A 19,183-nucleotide genomic window follows, 5' to 3' on the forward strand; every position below is an offset into this window, starting at 1 on the left:
CATTCATGTAAATGTGCATATTGAAAGACACTGTCAGTAGTGATGTCATTTTGTAAATGTTATGTTGTGATATTGTTTCATAAACATGTTGCAATGTATATACTTTAATATGTTTAGTTAATGGAAAATGTAGTTGACGAGGTAATTGCTTAATTAATTGGGGTTAATTGTTCTGAGGGGAGGGGCTAGCCCTACAAAAGTAGCCACTCTTTCAGTTCAAGGAGAGGGATTTTTTTTTGGATTGAGCTGTGAATGGGGCAGCATTGTTTTTAGCTGTCCCATAAGGTATATGTTTGATGGCAGTACTGTTGTTTTTGTTCCGGAATCACTTTGTAAATAAACACCCTTGCACAGAAGAACATTTGTGGCTCCACCATCTTTTTTTTGGATAGAGGTTAGGTTTTCCAGTATAGCCTTCTGGCCTACTCTACGTGACAGACTGATTTCCTTATATGAACTGTAACTCAGTAAAATCGTTGAAATTGTTGCATGTTGCGTTTATATTTTTGTTCAGTATAGAAGGCAGAGACAGGACAGTAGAGGTGCATCAAAGCTGGGACCAAGAGACTAAAACACAGCTTCTATCTCCATGCCATAAGACTGTTAAATAGTCAACACCAGCTGGCATCTGCCCAATACCCTGCCCTAAATTTTGTCACTGTTACTAGCCTGCTACCACCCAGTACTCTACTGCCATGACTTGCCCCTTTGGGTGATCCCCTCCCTCTCAGTCTCTCTCACCACAGTTTTATGACAGTTGTAAATATTGAAAACTCTCACTCTGCAGAAATGGAAGTTAAAAATCCCTTTGATACCATAGAGAAAGACTTTGCAGTACGGTAACATAAAAAGGTGGAATAATGAAACAATATTTCTGTAATCCAAACAGTTGGAATGGTCCGTGGGTACTTAAATAACAATTATGTCAGATCAATTTGTTTTGGGATCTCATTAAGGACGGTATAACAACATAACTGTATCTCTGAATGTGGATATTTCCCAGCTGTCAGGTTTACATCCAAATGTTGTGGAATTTACAGGATTAAATATGAAACTATTTGTGAGAAGATGAAATGTGATGTTAGCCTTCTAAATGAGAAAATGTTTTTTCATGTAAAGTTTATCCAGTGAGTAATCACGCCCACGTGAGCGCCGACATTATGCCAAACGTAATGGAACACCCTTTTCCCCCAAGTGGTTAAAAGGACCCGCTGAAGAACTCTATAGAACAGTAACGTGCAGCACCAGCTGAATACGTTACAAATGGTTAAGAAAACTACAAGACTAGAGACCAAGCAGGCGGACGGTGTTGAACTGGACATCACAAATGGTTCGACTCGATGAGACCAGAAACACGTGGAGCGTGGCTGCACTTTGAAATGGTTAGAAGCGCTGAAACTCTCGAGGATGAAGAAAATTACACAGGAACATTCAGTCTGCAACTGGTTAAGGACTTTAGACTGGTAACCACTGGGTGATACATTGAAAGATCCATTCTAACGAACACTTCCTCTGGAAGATCCATTCTCACAGACACTCCGAAACCAATAAGCTACGACTACAACATTCAATCTGGATGGTGCCGGAGGGGAGGGCTGCCATCTTATCGGCTCTTAACCAGCCATGCTATTTTTTTTTATATATTGTTTTTGTATTTCGAAACTTGTTTTGTACATACTTTTTGCTGCTTCTGTCTCTTATGACCAAAAAGAGCTTCTGGACATCTGAACTGGGATTACTCACCTCAAATTGGATGATGAGTTCTTCAATGAGTCAGATGTGAGGGATATACTACAGACACCCGAACAGGGCCACATCCCTGTGATTCATTGGAAAAGAAAATGCAGGTTTCGCAGAAAGAGATCAGTACGCCTTGTAAGGATCAGGCGACGAGTGGCTAATCTACACTTGCCTTTCCGTTCTGCTAGCTAACGTTCAATCGCTGGAAAATAAATGTCATGAACTGAAAGCATGTATATCCCTTCAACGGGACATTCAAAACTAACATCTTATGTTTCACAGAGTCGTGGCTAAACAATGACATTAAGAACATACAGCTGGCGGGTTATACACTCTATCGGCAGGATAGAACAGCAGCCTCTGGTAAGACACTGGCGGGGGCCTATGCATATTTGTGAACAATAGCTGGTGCACAACATCAAGGAAGTCTCGAGGTTTTGCTCGCCTGAGATAGAATATCTCGTGATAAGCTGTAGACCACACTATCTAACTAGAGTTTTCATCTGTATTTTTCGTAGCTGTTTACATACCACCGCTGGCACTAAAACCACACTCAATGAGCTGAATTCCGCCATAAGCAAACATCCAGAGGCGGCCCTCCTAGTGGCCGGGGACTTTTATGCAGGGAAGCTTAAATCAGTTTTACCAAATTTGTGTCAGGATGTTAAATGTGCAACCAGAGGTAAAAAAAATTCTAGAGCACCTTTACTCCACACACAACGCTCTCCCTCGCCCTCCATTTGGCAAATCTGACCATAACTCTATCTCCCTGATTCCTGCTTACAAGCAGGAAGCACCAGTGACTTGGGCTACAAAAAACTGGTCAGATGAAGCAGATGCTAAACTACAGGACTGTTTTGCTAGCATAGATTGGAATATGTTCTGGGAACCATCAAACCGGCAAAGAGTCAATACAGGACTAAGATTGAATCGTACTACACACAGCCTACCAGACAAGCTAAATAACGGATATGCTTGCTTCGTGGCAAGTAACACTGAAACATGCATGAAAGCGTCAGCTGTTCCAGATGAGTGTGTGATCACGCTGTCCGCAGCCGATGTGGGTAAGACCTTTTAAACAGGTCAACATTCACAAGGCCCCTGGGCCAGACGGATTACAAGGACGTGTACTCTGAGCATGCACTAACCAGCTGGCAAGTGTTCACTGACATTTTCAACCTCTCCCTGTCTTGAGTCTGTAATACCAACATGTTTCAAGAAGACCACCATAGACCCTGTGCCCAAGAACACGAAGGTAACCTGCCTAAATAACTACCGACCCGTAGCACTCATGTCTGTACCCATGAAATGCTTTGAAAGACTGGTCATGGCTCACCAACACCATTATCCCAGAAACATTAGACCCACTCCGATTTGCATACCGCACCAACAGATGATGCAATCGCTATTGCAATCCACACTGCCCTTTCCCACCTGGACCAAAGGAACACCTATGTGAGAATGCTATTCATTGACAACAGCTCAGCGTTCAACAACATAGTGCCTTAAAAGCTCATCACTAAGCTAAGGACCCTGGGACTAAACACCCCCCTCTGCAACTGGATCCTGGACTTCCTGATGGGCCGCCCCCAGGAAGGGCAGGTAACAAAGGGTAGGTAACAACACATCCGCCACACTGATCATCAACACGGGGCCCCCTCAGGGGTGTGTGCTCAGTCCCCTCCTGTTCTCGCATGACTGCACGGCCAGGCACGACTCCAACACCATCATTAAGTTTGCCAATGACACAACAGTGGTCGGCCTGATCACCAACAATGATGAGACAGCCTATAGGGAGGAAGTCAGAGACCTGAACGTGTGGTGCAAGGACAACAACCTCTCCCTCAACGTGATCAAGACAAAAGAGATGATGGTAGACTACAGGAAAAGGAGGACCGAGCACACTCCCATTCTCATTGACGGGGCTGTAGTGGAGCAGGTTGAGAGCTTCAAGTTTCTTGGTGTCCACATCACCAACAAACTAACATGGTCCACCAAGACAGTCGTGAAGAGGGCACAACAAAACCTATTCCCCCTCAGGAGACTGAAATGATTTGGCATGGGTTCTCAGATCCTCAAAAGGTTTAACAGCGGCACCATCGAGAGCATCCTGATGGATTGCATCACTGCCTGGTATAGCAACTGCTCGGCCTCTGACCGCAAGGCACTACAGAGGTTAGTGCGTACGGCCCAGTACATCACTGGGGCCAAGCTTCCTGCCATCCAGGACCTCTATACCAGGCAGTGTCAGAGGAAGGCCCTAAAAATGGTCAGACTCCAGCCACCCTAGTCATAGACTGTTCTCTCTGCTACTGCATGGCAAGCAGCAGCGGAGCGCCAAGTATAGGTCCAAGAGGCTTCTAAACAGCTTCTACCCCCAAGGCATAAGACTTCTGAACAGCTAATCAAATTGCTACCCAGACTATTTGCAATGCCCCCCGCTACGCTGATGGTACTCTTATCTATGCATGTCCACTTTAATAACTCTACCTATGTGTACATAATTACATCAATTACCTCCACACTGGTGCCCCCGCACACTGACTTTGTGCCGGTACCACCTGTAGATAACCTCGCATTTGTTATTTACTGCTGCTCTTTAATTATTTGTTATTCTTATCTCTTACCTTTTTTTTGTATTTTCTTAAAACTGCCTTGTTGGATTTGATTTTAGTGGAATTCCTTTGTCAGTCCCTTTCCCTTTCTTTTGAATCCACCATTTTGTGTAACAAGCCGTCATATCGGTTTAGTCCACTAAGGACTTTTCATTGCATAATCTATCCTGTGTTTATGTTTAAGTAATTCTGTGTGATTATTTAGTTAGTAAACAAATAATTAAGCAAATTTGAATATCGCTGATTCATCATTTATGCTAGGGTTCGTGCACATTTCCAAGAGTTTTGCGACATTCAGAATGAGACTGAAGCTAAATAAGAATTAATTAATTGACCGTGACTGATGTAAGAGATATTTATAACTTGAGTTTAGTCGGGAGATAGTAACTTGTTAAATAACTTTTCCCATGGTGCCCCAGATTACTACTTAATTCATTCTTATATGATTAATTTAATAGTGTGATAATTGGACGTGGTATGCAATTATTTTACAAAATAACAGTCAAGCAGATTAATGATAGTCAAGACATGTACCCTGCACCTTATAGACTGTGGCCCTATGTACATAGTAATTGATCACTGGTCACTTTAATGTTTCCATACTATTTACCCACTTCATATGTACAGTCCATTCGGAAAGTATACAGACATGGACTTTTTCAAAATTTTGTTACATTACAGCCTTATTCTGAAATTGATTAAATAGTTTTTTTCCCTCATAAAGCGACACACAATACCCCATAATGACAAAGCAAAAAGGTTTTTTTCTTTAAAATGTATTACAAATAAAACACTGAAATATCACTTTTACATAAATATTCAGACCCTTTACTCGGTACATTGTTGAAGCACCTTTGGCAGTGATTACAACTTCGAGTCTGCTTGGATACAAGCTTGGCACACCTGTATTTTGGGACTTTTCCCATTCCTCTCTGCAGATCCTCTCAAGCTCTGCCAGGTTGAATGGGGAGCGTCGCTGCACGGTTAAGCAATTTTCAGGTCTCTCCAGAGATGTTCGATCAGGCTCAAGTCTGGGCTCTGGCTGGGCCACTCAAGGACATTCAGAGACTTGTCCGAAAGCCACTCCTGTGTTGTCTTGACTATGTGCTTAGGTTTGATGTCCTGTTGGACGGTGAATTGTCGCCCCAGTCTGAGTTTAAGCGCTCTGGCGCAGGTTTTCATCAAGGATTACTCTGTACTCGATCGATCCTGACAAGTATCCCAGTCCCTGCTGCTGAAAAACATCTACACAGCATGATGCTGCCACCACGCTTCACCGTAGGTATGGGGCCAGGTTTCCGCCAGACGTGACGCTGGCATTCAGGCCAAAGAGTTCAATCTTGGTTTCATCAGACCAGAGACTCTTGTTTCTCATGGTCTGGGAGTGTTTAGGTGCCTTTTGGTAAACCCCAAGCGGGCTGTTCATGTGCCTCTTACTGAGGAGTGGCTTCTCTCTGGCCACTCTACAATTAAGGCCTGATTGGTGGAGTACTGGGGGATGGTTTTCGGCTGGGTTTCTGTACAGCACTTTGATATCAGCTGATGTGAGAAGGGCTTTATAAATACATTTGATTTGACTTAGTTGTCCTTCTGGAAGGTTCTCCCATCTCCACAGAAGAAGTCTGGAGCTCTGTCAGAGTGACCATCAGGTACTTGGTCACCTCCCTGACCAAGGCCCTTCTCCCCCGATTGCTCAGTTAGGCCAGGCGGCCAGCTCTAGGAAGAGTCTTGGTGTTCCAAACTTCTTCCATTTAAGAATGATGGAGGCCACTGTGTTCTTTTAATGCTGCCTCAACACAGTCCTGTCGCGGCGCTCTACAGACAATTCCTTCGACCTCATGGCTTTGCTTTTTCCCTGACATGCGCTGTCAAATCATGTCCAATCAATTGAATGTACCACAGGTGGACTCCAATCAAGTTGTAGAAACATCTCAAGTATGATCAATGGAAACAGGATGCACCTGTTTCGAGTCTCATAGCAAAGGGTCTGAATACTTAAGTAAACAAGGCATTGGTTTTTAAATTTGAATACATTTGCAAACATTTCTAAAAACCTGGTTTCGCTTTGTCATTATGGGGTATTTTATGTAGATTGGTGAGAAATGTTTTATTTAATCCATTTTAGAAAAGGCTGTAACGTAACACAATGTGGAAAAAGTCAAGAGGTCTGAATACTTTCCAAATGCACTGTAAAAACCTTATTCTAGTCAAGGCTCATCCTATGCAACTACTGCTGTACACACCTTCCCTATTCATATACTGTTCACACTGTCCATACACAAGAAGCATATACATTGAGTCAATCAGTTATGTTGTGACAAGGTATGGGTGGTATACAGAAGATAGCCCTATTTGGTAAAAGACCAAGTCCATATTATGGCAAGAACAGCTCAAATAAGCAAAGAGAAACGACAGTCTATCATTGCTTTAAGACATGAAGGTCAGTCAATACGGAACATTTCAAGAACTTTGAACGTTTTTTCAAGTGCAGTCGCAAAAACCATCAAGTGCTATGATGACACTGACTCTCATGAGGACCGCCACAGGAAAGGAAGACCGAGTTACCTCTGCTGCAGAGGATACGTTACCAGCCTAAGAAATTGCAGCCCAAATAAATGCTTCTGTCACAATCGTCGTATGGAGGGGACCAAAGTGCAGCGTGGTGTGAATACATTCTTCTTTATTGAAGGAAGAACACTTAAACAAAACAACAAAACGATAAGACGAACGTGCCTGCGCTAACGTGCAACATAACATAGACAATAACCCACAAAATACCCAAAGAAGATCGCTTTCTAAATATGGTTCCCAATCAGAGACAACGATAAACACCTGCCTCTAATTGAGAACCAATCTAGGCAAACATAGACCTACATAAACACCTAGATGGTTAACAACCCCATAAACCTACAAAACCCCTAGAGAGTACAAAAACCCTAGATGAGACTAAAACACAAATACCACCCTCATCACACCCTGACCTAAGCAAAATATATAAAGAAAACAGGTCAGGGCGTGACAGCTTCACAGAGTTCAAGTAACAGACACATCTCAAGATCAACTATTCTGACGAGACTGCATGAATCAGGCCTACATGGACTTTGCTGCAAAGAAACCACTGCAAAGGACACCAATAATAAGAAGAGACTTGTTTGGGCCAATAAACACAAGCAATGGACATTATACAGGGGGAAATCTGTCCTTTGGTCTGATGAGTCCAAGTTTGGGATTTGTGGTTCCAACTACCATATCTTTGTGAGACGCAGAGTAGGTGAACAGATGGTGTGTGGTTCCCACCGTGATGCACAGAGGAGGAGATGTGATGGTTCTTTGCTGGTGACACTGTCTGTGATTTATTTTGAATTTAAGCCACACTTAACCATCATGGCTACCACAGCATTCTGCAGCAATATGTGATCCCATCTGGTTTGTGCTTAGTGGGACCATCATTTGTTTTCAACAGGACAATGACCCAACACAACTCCAGGCTGTTTAAGGGCTATTTGACCAAGAAGGAGAGTGATGGAGTGCTGAATCAGATGACCTGGACTCCACAATCACACGACCTCAACCCAATTGATATGGTTTGGGATGAGTTGGACCGCAGAGTGACGGAAAAGCAGACAACAAGTGCTCAGCATATGTGGGAGCTCCTTCAAGACTGTTGGAAAAGCATTCCAAGTGAATCTGGATGAGAGAATGCCAAGAGTGTACAAAGCGGTCATCAAGGCAAAGGGTGGCTAATTTGAAGAATCTAAAATATATTTTGATTTGTTAAAAACATATTTGGTTACTACACAATTTGTATGTTTTTTCATAGTTGATGTGGTCACTATTATTCTACAATGTAGAAAATAGTAAAAATAAAGAAAAACCCTTGAATGAGTAGGTGTGTCCAAACTTTTGAGTGGTACTATATATACAGTGGGCCAAAAAAGTATTTAGTCAGCCACCAATTGTGCAAGTTCTCCCACTTAAAAAGATGAGAGGCCTGTAATTGTCATCATAGGTACACTTCAACTATGACAGACAAAATGAGAAAATAAACCCAGAAAAACATTGTAGGATTTTTAATGAATTTATTTGCAAATTATGCTGGAAAATAAGTATTTTGGTCACCTACAAACAAGCAAGATTTCTGGCTCTCACAGCCGTGTAACTTCTTCTATAAGAGGCTCCTCTGTCCTCCACTTGTTACCTGTATTAATGGCACCTGTTTGAACTTGTTATCAGTATAAAAGACACCTGTCCACAACCTCAAACAGTCACACTCCAAACTCCACTATGGCCAAGACCAAAGAGTTGTCAAAGGACACCAGCAACATAATTGTAGACCTGCACCAGGCTGGGAAGACTGAATCTGCAATAGGTAAGCAGTTTGGTTTGAATAAATCATATATATATGTATATATATATATGTGTATATATATGTATATATATGTATGTATATATGTATGTATATGTGTATATATGTATGTATGTATGTATGTATGTATGTATGTATGTATGTATGTATGTATGTATGTATGTATGTATGTATGTATGTATGTATGTGTGTATGTGTGTATGTGTGTGTGTGTGTAGAGATACTGTAAAGGAAGAGAAGCTTATGTCTGACCCCAGAGAGATATGCCACCGACAAGCATTTCTTTGTCAGCTACTGGGTCTACTATACAGATATAGAAAAATAAAACTAATATCAGTCATACCATAACTTCACAAAAGTTTCTAAACTTTATTATGGTAATATCAAAAGTAAGTCCGGCCAATCTTTATTGACAAAATACGAGCAGACCAGGGAAAAAAAATGCACTACCCTTCCATGTGCCCCCTCCCCCAAAGCCCAAAATAATCATTTTTACAGCCCCCCCCCCGATGTGTCCCTGAGGATGATTCTCCAATCGATCTTTAATTGCTAATAGGTAGTGATGTAGACAGTACTGTGGCACCTTTACTGGGTCATCTCTAGTTACCTCAGCCACAAAATCATCATTATGGCTAAACTCCGCCTATAAATAGCGACAATCTCTCTTATTAAACTCTTATTTTAAACGAAACTCTAACCTTAACCCCATATTTAACCACACTACGAACATTATGCCTAACCCTAAGATTAAATGAAGACAAAAAAACACATTTTTGATCATTCTTTGTGATGATATTTTGACTGTCTGGCTGTGGTAACTAGTGACAACCCTTTAACTGCTCTATCACGAACCACTGGGAACAGGTTGCCTGGGAAACGGCCGCATGGCAACAGGATCAGAGCCTGGGAGTTGTCTGCCGCTAGGTCTGCTCCCATTTTATCGCATTTCTTCACTAGATGGTGTGCAAGCCACTGGAGAGTAGGCTGCACTTGCTCGCGCACAGTAGGCTACGGCTCCAACAAAACAAACCTGGAAAACTACATTATACGACGCGCCATTTCTTTAGGCTTTTGAGGAGGAAAGTGTGGGAATAAAAGCTTTGCTTTAAGGTTTTCATGCGACTTGGATAATATACAATCCAGCTGTGATGGACATAATGATTGCGGTGCAGGATGTGTGCGTCTCCAGTCAATGGCTTACCGCTATAATTCTCAGTCTGTGCTGCTTTTTGCCTTCGTGCTTACCCGCTGGACAAACTGTGGACTATGCATCGATTGAAAGTGTGGTCACTCGACAAGGCGATACGGCTCTCCTGAGGTAAGAAAACAAGCAAAGCAGCTTCAATTTCCCTCTGTCTCTGCATTCACGGACGACAGAGTTTCAATATCTAACCAAATAGTGCTGTGACACAACAATAAGCAGCCTATAATTTGATGCATTTCAGTTTTGCATTCAATGTTAGCAATTCTAAACTGGGTCACTCGCGCTACAAAAAACAATCCATTCTTAGCCCGTGTGTTTTTTTTTCATAGAATTAGAATCGTAGAATGGAGGAACCTAACTATGATGGGATCAGCCATTTTGGTCAGGGGTTGGCCAACCATTGTTTTCCAGTGCTGTTATGAGATATTGTGTAAAATAATGAATTTGAAGAATTTATCTGCACTGTAAGCAGGGCCATGCACAGACCTTTCTGTGGGCAGGTGCTCAAAATGAAAAAAGGGCACTCCCCCTTAGGAAAAAAAAAAATTGGCTTTCATAATTCATATCTCGAAATTCATAACATACTGCCTCTGTAGCAAACATTTGTAAATGTTTTAGTATAGGCCTATTTATTTCTGCAACACACTCATCACAAGTTGTAAGCAAGCTAGTTACAGTGATTAAGACATTATTGACTTCAGAAAAATAGGGTAGGCTATTGATGAAATAAAATTTCATTGGTCACATACACATTTTGCAGATGTTATCGCAGGTGCAGTGAAAGTACACACAAATCCCCCAAAATGAAAAGAAATTGAGAAGTATCAGAACGATCAATGTCAGTCCTATATATATATATATATATATATATGTTTTTTTGTGTGCAGAAGGTCCTTGGTTCAAGCCAAGGTTGGGCGAGGGACGGAAGCAATACTGAGATAGATAGATATAATGACGACACCAATTGAAACACTACTAGCGCGCACCGCTAACTAGCCATTTCAGACCGGTTCCACTCACCCCCCCCTTTGAACTCCTTCTCCGCAATAATCAGTGATCAGGGTCACGGCACCAATGTAACTGTATTGTTTCCGTCCCTCTCCTCGCCCCAACCTGGACTTGAACCAGGAACCCTCTGCACACATTGACAACAGTCACCCTCGAAACAACTACTTCAAGGTCTAAGAGCAAGTGACATCACAGATTGAAACGCTACTAGTCCGCACCGCTAATTAGACATTTCTTACCGGTTATAGATAGATATACATACATCTATCTATCCTGGTTGAGAGAATGCCAAGAGTGTGCAAAGCTGTCATCAAGGCAAAGGGTGGCTACCTTGATTTCATATAGTGAAGACAAACTTATTCTTAAATGTAGAAAATAGTAAAAATAAAGAAAAACCCTTGAACTGTGTGTGTGTCTGTGTCTAGACAGTGTGGCCAGTATATAAATAGGAAGTGTGTGTACAGCAGTAGTTAACTAGGATTAGCCTTGACTAGAATACAGTATATACATATGAAATGGGTAAAACAGTATGTAAACATTAAAGTGACCAGTGATGAATGACTATGTACATAGGGCTGCAGGGTAGAGTACCGGGTGGTAGTCAGCTAGTATCAGTGACTAACGTCAGGGCAGGGTACTGGGCGGAGACCAGCTAGTAGTGACTATTTAACCGTCTGATGGCCTGGACATAGAAGCTGTTTTTCATTCTCGGTCCAAGCCTTGACGCACCTGTACTGTCCTTTCTCCACATTCTATACTGAACAAAAATATAAACGTGACAATCAGTCAATTGAAATAAATTCATTTGTCACTAATCTATGGATTTCACATGACTGGACATGGGGGTGCAGTCATGGATGGGTGGGCCTGGGAGGGCATAGGCCCATCCACTTGGGAGCCAGGCCCACCCACTGGGGAGCCAGTCTCAGCCAATCAGGATGAGTTTTTCCCCACAAAAGGGCATTATTACAGACAGAAATACTCCTCAGTTTCATCAGCTGCCTGGATGGCTGGTCTCAGACGATCCCACAGGTCAAGAAACTAAACTCGGCAAAAAAAGAAATGTCCCTTTTTCACCAACCTGTCTTTCAAAAATTATTTGTGAAAATCCAAGTAACTTCACAGATCTTCATTGTAAAGGGTTTAAACAATGTTTCCCATGCTTGTTCATTGAACCATAAACAATTAATGAACATGCACCTGTGGAATGGTCGTTAAGACACTAACAGCTCACAGATAGTAGGCAATTAAGGTCACAGTTATGAAAACGTAGGACACTAAGAGGCCTTTCTACTGAAAACCACCAAAAGAAAGATGCCCAGGGTTCCTGCTCATCTGCGTGAACATGCCTTAGCCATGCTGCAAGGAGACATGAGGACTGTAGATGTGGCCAGGGCAATAAATTGCCATGTCCGCCTAAGATAGGGCTACAGGAAGGACAGCTGATAATCCTTGCAGTGGCAGACCAGGTGTAAGACCTGCACAGGATCGGTGCATCTGAACATCACACCTGTGGGACAGGTACAGGATGGCAACAACTGCCCGAGTTACACCAGGAACGCACAATCCCTCCATCAGTGCTCAGACTTTCTGCAATAGGCTGAGAGAGACTGGACTGAGGGCTTGTAGGCCTGTTGTAAGGCAGGTTCTCACCAGACATCACCGGCAACTACGTTGCCTGTGGGCACAAACCCACCGTCGCTGGACCAGACAGGACTGGCAAAAAGTGCTCTTCACTGATGAGTCGCGTTCTTGTCTCACCAGGGGTGATGGTCGGATTCGCGTTTATTGTCGAAGGAATGAACGTTACACCAAGGCCTGTACTCTGGAGCGGGATGGATTTGGAGGTGGAGGGTCCGTCATGGTTTGGGGCGGTGTGTCACAGCATCATCGCGGCTGAGCTTGTTGTCATTGCAGGGAATCTCAATGCTGTATGTTACAGGGAATATATTCTCCTCCCTCATGTGGTACCCTTCCTGCAGGCTCATCCTGACATGACCCTCCAGCACGACAATGCCATCAGCCATGCTGCTCGTTCTGTGCATGATTTCCTACAAGACAGGAATGTTAGTCTTCTGCCATGGCCAGCGAAGAGCCCGGATCTCAATCCCATGTCTGGGACCTGTTGGATCGGAGGGTGAGGGTTAGGGCCCCCTCCCCCTTGGTGGAAGAGTGGGGTAACATCTCACAGCAAGAACGGGCAAATCTGGTGCAGTTCATGATGTGGAGATGCACTGCAGTACTTAATGCAGCTGGTGGCCACACCAGATACTGACTTACTTTTGATTTTAACCCACCCTCCTTTGTTCAGGGACACGATTCAATTTCTGTTAGTCACATCTGTGGAATTTGTTCAGTTTGTCTGTTGAATCTTGATATGTTTATACAAATATTTGCACATGTAAAGTTTGCTGAAAATGAATGCAGTTGACAGTGGATGTTTCTTTTTTTAGATGTGGATGTCCTGGCTGGCGTGGTTACATGTGGTTTGCGGTTGTGAAGCTGGTTGGACGTACTGCCAAATTTTCTAAAATTATGTTGGAGGTGGCATATTTGGGGCATTATGTTTTGTGACAAAACTGCACATTTTAGAGTGGCTGTTTGTTGCCCCAGCACAAGGTGCATCTGTGTAATGATCATGCTGTTTAATCAGCTTCTTGATATGCCACACCTGTCAGGTGGATGAATTTTCTTGGCAAAGGAGAACAAGGATGTAAACTAATTTCTGCTTCAAATTTGAGAGAAATAAGCCTTTTGTTCGTATGGAACATTTCGGGGATATTTTAGTGATTTTGGTTGAAACGTGGGACCAAAGCTTTACATGTTGCGTTTTATATATATTTTTCAATATAATTCACCAGGCAGGACAAAACTCTGTCCCACCAAAAGATGCTGAAATTTCAGGCGGTCTTTTCGAACAGCTCTTATACTGAAAGTGTATTATCATTTTCACAATTCCACAAAAGAAAAACATATTTTTAACAGTACTTTAAAGAGAAGGTGCGGACCTGAATACGAAGGACTATTTAATTTAAGTGATAAAACCTACAACAAAATGCATAAGTTTTATGTATTGAATTAAAAAAGCTGAATTCCATCTGGTTGTCTGGCTTGGCCTGTGAACAGCAGTGATGAGATATTGTTAGTTATTTTGTGATTAATAGTTGATGGCGCTCATCACAAAATTACCTTAGCAACAGCGATGATGGAGTGCACTATTTTTGCCCTATTCTCTGCTTGCCCGACGGCTGTCATGTCAAACCGACTTACACCTCAGACGATCTCTCTAGAGAAGAGTCTAATTCCCTGGTGTCAATCTGGGTTTCTTGTGATCAGTGGCAGAAGCTGTGCCTGAATCCCAATGATTCATTGGGCTAGAGATTATCCCTGTGGTATGAATCAGCTCAACAAACAAGTTTACCACTCCACAACCAACGGGTCATTGACTCTGTGCAGCTCTGACAGACTGGAAATGGATATGGGGACCATTTTGAAGGTCCTTGGTGTTTAAAAAAGAAAAAGAAAAAATAATATGAATTAAGAGGTCATTTCACGATGCCAATTATAGGCAAAATAACCTATATTTCTGATTTTGAAACTCAATGCATTTTCCGTGTGTATGCAGTCGGTGTGGCGTTATCATTTCACTCTGTTCAACTCTGTTAAACTAATGGATACTGGAAAGCTCTTAAGCTGCTCTACTTGCCTCTCTGCCTTGCATCTAATTGCAGCTTATCGTTATCACCAGGATGACTGGATGTGTTGATATTTGCACTGCGATAAGGGGTATTCAGAAAACTGACTGTTTTTCAAAATCCGAATGAAGCTCGGATTGGACTTGTCCAGTACACTGGGGCCTTTGTTTTCAGGAAGGCTTCAAACATAACCATGTAGCTGGAGACTGCAACCATAAAACTGTCTGAGGTCGCTGACCCTCTTTTTCCAGACCATAGACTATTATAAGGCAATTTCTTCCATTCTCCTGAAGCTGATTACAGGAAGAAAATGGTGAGCATTCTCAAATGGTGACAAACCCAGAAGCATACAATTAGTCATTGCCTCTGTATTATAGAAGAGCTCCCAAGAGGAATGTTCACTCTGTCATGTGTTCATTATTTCTCCCTCTTCTTCAATTCTTAATGCTGCATTACTGTGGCCTTCTGTGTTCCCCCTGCCTCCCTGATTTATGTTGGACAATGGGTCCATATCAATTAAATGGCTAGGGCTCTTAGAACAAAAGGAATTGTCCGCATGTGCATCATCTTCCTTTTAAAGGCCCAGTGCAGTTAACTTGACTTTCCTAGGTGTTATATATTTTTCTACACTATGAGGTTGGAATAATATTGTGAAAATGATGATAATGCCCTTTAAGTGTAAGCTGTTTGAAAAGACCGCCTGGAATTTTAATCTGTTTTGGTGGGATGGAGGTTTTGGTAAATTTAGTTAATAGACCAATAAGAAAGAGTACCAAACCTTTCTGCCTATAGCAGATAGTTTTCCCATTCCCAGACTGTCTTAGAAAAATTATTGCTTGAGAAATGTCTAATAGCTAATAAGCTATTTATGTTTATTTTTGACCATTTTAATTGATAACAGGGTACTTATTTGATATTGCGATTAAAAGCGACTGCATTGGACCTTTACTCTTTTTTAATGACCTAAAAACTTTGCCATTTTCCTAATGGGGTCCTTTTCCGTCATTAACAAGGGGCCTTGTATTCTGAATCAGTTATTGTTGGTTTTATGCCATGCATGACTGCATAGTTTCATGTATCTGGTGCATTTTACATTCAAAGGGGTTTCTGAACCAGTGATTCCTCACGAAACCCAGTGATTCCTCACAACTTAGACAACAAAAAAACACAATTTCGGGGAGTTTATTAGAATAGAATAGTCCTTTGGAGGAACAATTGCTGAGATACAGTTGGAGTCATTAAAACTCTTTTTTTCCCCCCCACCACTCCACAAATTTCTATAGTTTTGGCAAGTCAGTTAGGACATCTACGTTGTGCATGACACGTAATTTTTCCAACAATTGTTTACAGCATCACAATTCCAGTGGGTCAGAAGTTTTACATACACTAAGTTGACTGTGCCTTTAAACAGTTTGGAAAGTTCCAGAAAATGATGCCATGGCTGATAGGCTAGTTGACATCATAAGACACCAATGTTTGCTTTGTAGCACGTACATCTGAGACACAATGGAGTCTTAAAGGAGGCCTGGGTAAGGCCAAATTGTCATACATATGCCAATGTTGATCAATTATTTCTCAGTTATGCTTTTTCATAGTTATGCCAAATATAGGTCAACTCCTTCCTCCAAATGACTATTCTATGGATTACAGTACATGAAAGTCCCCCAAATCATGTTTTTTTGTTGTGCCCCTCAGCTGCCATGGGGAGCGCACCATCAATGGGATCATCATCTTCTCTATTATTTACTGGTGTGATGCCATTGAGATTGACGGATAAGCCTTAACTCTTCACATTAAATGTTCTGCATGGCTAAGTAAACTATAGCACGGGACAATTCTCTTGAAGGAAAAACTGGTAAGGTATTAAAGGAAATCCATTCCTCCAAGATAAAGCGATTATAGGCCTAAACAAATGTAAACTGTGCTAAACTGTAGCCTGCTGCATAGGTATGCTTAGCCTATATCTTGAATTGACATTATGAATATGATACTGACATGGCACATTATAGATGATAAAGCCTGTAAAATATTAGCCTATTCAGTCTAATATAGTCAAAAGAGGGGCGTACCGTAAGTAGGCTATTCAGTGCAGTCATAATAAATCAGAGGTCCAATTGAGGGGGTTCTTCCACCACGATTCGAAAGGGGGTTATAGTGGCAGTTGAATAGAACTTTTTTTCCCTTAAATCAAAATGTATTTGTCACATACACATGGTTAGCAGGTGTTAATGCAAGTGTAGCAAAATGCTTGTGCTTCTAGTTCCAACAATGCATTAATAACCAACGAGTAATCTAACCTAACAATTTCACAACAACAAGTGTAAAGGAATGAATACGAATATGTACATAAAAATATATAAATGAGTGATGGCCGAACGGCATAGGCAAGATGCAGTAGATGGTATAGAGTACAGTATATACATTCGAGATGCGTAATGTAGGGTATGAGAACATTATATAAAGTGGCATTGTTTAAAGTGGCTAGTGATGCATTTAATTACATCAAGATGCAGTAGATGGTATAACGTGCAGTATATACATATGAAATGAGTAATGTAGGGTAAGTAAACATTATATAATATAAAGTGGCTAGTGGTAAATTGATTACATCCATTTTTTCCATTATTAAAGTGGCTGGAGTTGAGTCAGTATGTTGGCATCATAACCAAGATGGCTTCAAACCAAGATGGCATACAGTGCCTTGCGAAAGTATTCGGCCCCCTTGAACCTTGCAACCTTTTGCCACATTTCAGGCTTCAAACATAAAGATATAAAACTGTATTTTTTTTGTGAAGAATCAACAAGTGGAACGACATTTATTGGATATTTCAAACTTTTTTTTTTAACAAATCAAAAACTGAAATTGGGCGTGCAAAATTATACTTTCGCAAGGCACTGTAGCAGTTCAGACGTCTTTTGTCCTCGTCTTGTCGTGTGTGTGTGTATATATATATTTACAACTTTTTTCACATACATTTTATTTTCCATCAACTCATGTTCAAAACACTCTCCTGCAACCAGCCTCACCAATTTATATTTATAAAAAGTATTATTTACCTCAAATCTGTAATACTTCAAGAAGCTAGCCAGAAGCTAGCCAGAAGCTAGCCAGAAGCTAGCCAGAAGCTAATCAGAAGCTAGTTAGCTTCTTTACTGGCAAATCGTTAGTATTCAGCTAACCACGGTTTGGTCATCAGCTATCCTTTAGCTTGAAAATCTATCGCCAGTTTTGTACGACGCAGCGCGGCTCGGAACGGAACATACCGGACCAATTTTTCTCTCTATGTCCCTGGATTTCAACTGCTCTCTGGACATTCATACCCAGATCTCACAGCTAGCTAGCTGCTATCCGTGTGACTATCGGCTTTCGTCGATTCCGGAGCAAATATCAATTGTTCCGGAGCTAGCCAGCTCAGTCAATCACTCCTGAGCTCCATCAATCACCTCTGGGCTGCAGTCACCTATCCGGACCCGTTTTACTGCCTACGCGGAGCCCCACCGGGCCTTCACAACTGGACTGCCGACGTTATCTACCCGAAGGAGATCCGGCTGGCTCCTCCGTCGCGACGTTACCTGAACGCCCATCTGCGGCCTGCTAACCGTTAGCGGTCTTACCGGGTGCTATCTGAATAGACAATCGGACAATTTATTTATTATTATTATGTTTCTTCCTGGGCTTCTAACTATATCTATTGTTTTTATTGTTGTTGTGTGATTTGGATTAATCCCCTCTACCACACGGAACCCCACTAATCTACTGACGGAACGCAAGAGGTGGCTAACAACAGACCTCCATCCTATGCTAGCTTGCTACCGATGGCCTGGCAAGCTGTCTAAATCGCCGTGACCCCCAACCAACCTCTACACTCACTTGACCCTTTTGATCACTCAACTAAGCATGCCTCTCCTTAATGTCAATATGTCTTGTCCATTGCTGTTCTGGTTAGTGTTTATTGGCTTATTTCACTGTAGAGCCTCTAGTCCTGCTCACTATACCTTATCCGAACTATTAGTTCCACCACCCACACATGCGATGACATCTCCTGGTTTCAATGATGTTTCTAGAGACAATATCTCTCTCTTCATCACTCAATACCTAGATTTACCTCCACTGTATTCACATCCTACCATACATTTGTCTGTACATTATACCTTGATGCTATTCTATCGCCCCCCAGAAACCTCCCTTTACTCTCTGTTCCAGACGTTCTAGACGACCAATTCTTATTGCTTTAACCGCACCCTTATTCTACTCCTCCTATGTTCCTCTGGCGATGTAGAGGTGAATCCAGGCCCTGCAGTGCCTAGCTCCACTCCTATTCCCCAGGCGCTCTCTTTTGACGACTTCTGTAACCATAATAGCCTTGGTTTCATGCATGTTAATTAGAAGCCTCCTCCCTAAGTTTGTTCTATTCACTGCTTTAGCACACTCTGCCAACCCGGATGTTCTAGCTGTGTCTGAATCCTGGCTTAGGAAGACCACCAAAAATTCAGAAATTTTAATTCCAAACTACAACATTTTCAGACAAGATAGAACTGCCAAAGGGGACGGTGT

The 19,183-nt window shown here is 42.0% G+C and overlaps 1 protein-coding gene across 4 annotated transcripts in view; it reads left to right on the forward strand.

The window, feature by feature from the left end:
• Positions 1 to 9,498: 9,498 nt before the first annotated feature.
• The window catches only part of negr1 (neuronal growth regulator 1), a 339,493-nt gene continuing 329,808 nt past the window's right edge, over positions 9,499 to 19,183 (forward strand). Inside the window, exon 1 of one of the 4 annotated variants that reach the window (XM_035774613.2) lies at positions 9,499 to 10,039. In XM_035774613.2, coding sequence (XP_035630506.1) covers positions 9,870 to 10,039 — 170 coding nt within the window. In that variant the 5' untranslated portion in view covers positions 9,499 to 9,869. The remainder of the gene's footprint in view (positions 10,040 to 19,183) is intronic. The other 3 variants (XM_035774610.2, XM_035774612.2, XM_035774611.2) reach the window with 3 other exon arrangements.

The sequence above is a fragment of the Oncorhynchus keta genome, chromosome 8 (genome assembly GCF_023373465.1).
Source record: "Oncorhynchus keta strain PuntledgeMale-10-30-2019 chromosome 8, Oket_V2, whole genome shotgun sequence".
Classification (NCBI taxonomy): Eukaryota; Metazoa; Chordata; class Actinopteri; order Salmoniformes; family Salmonidae; genus Oncorhynchus; species Oncorhynchus keta.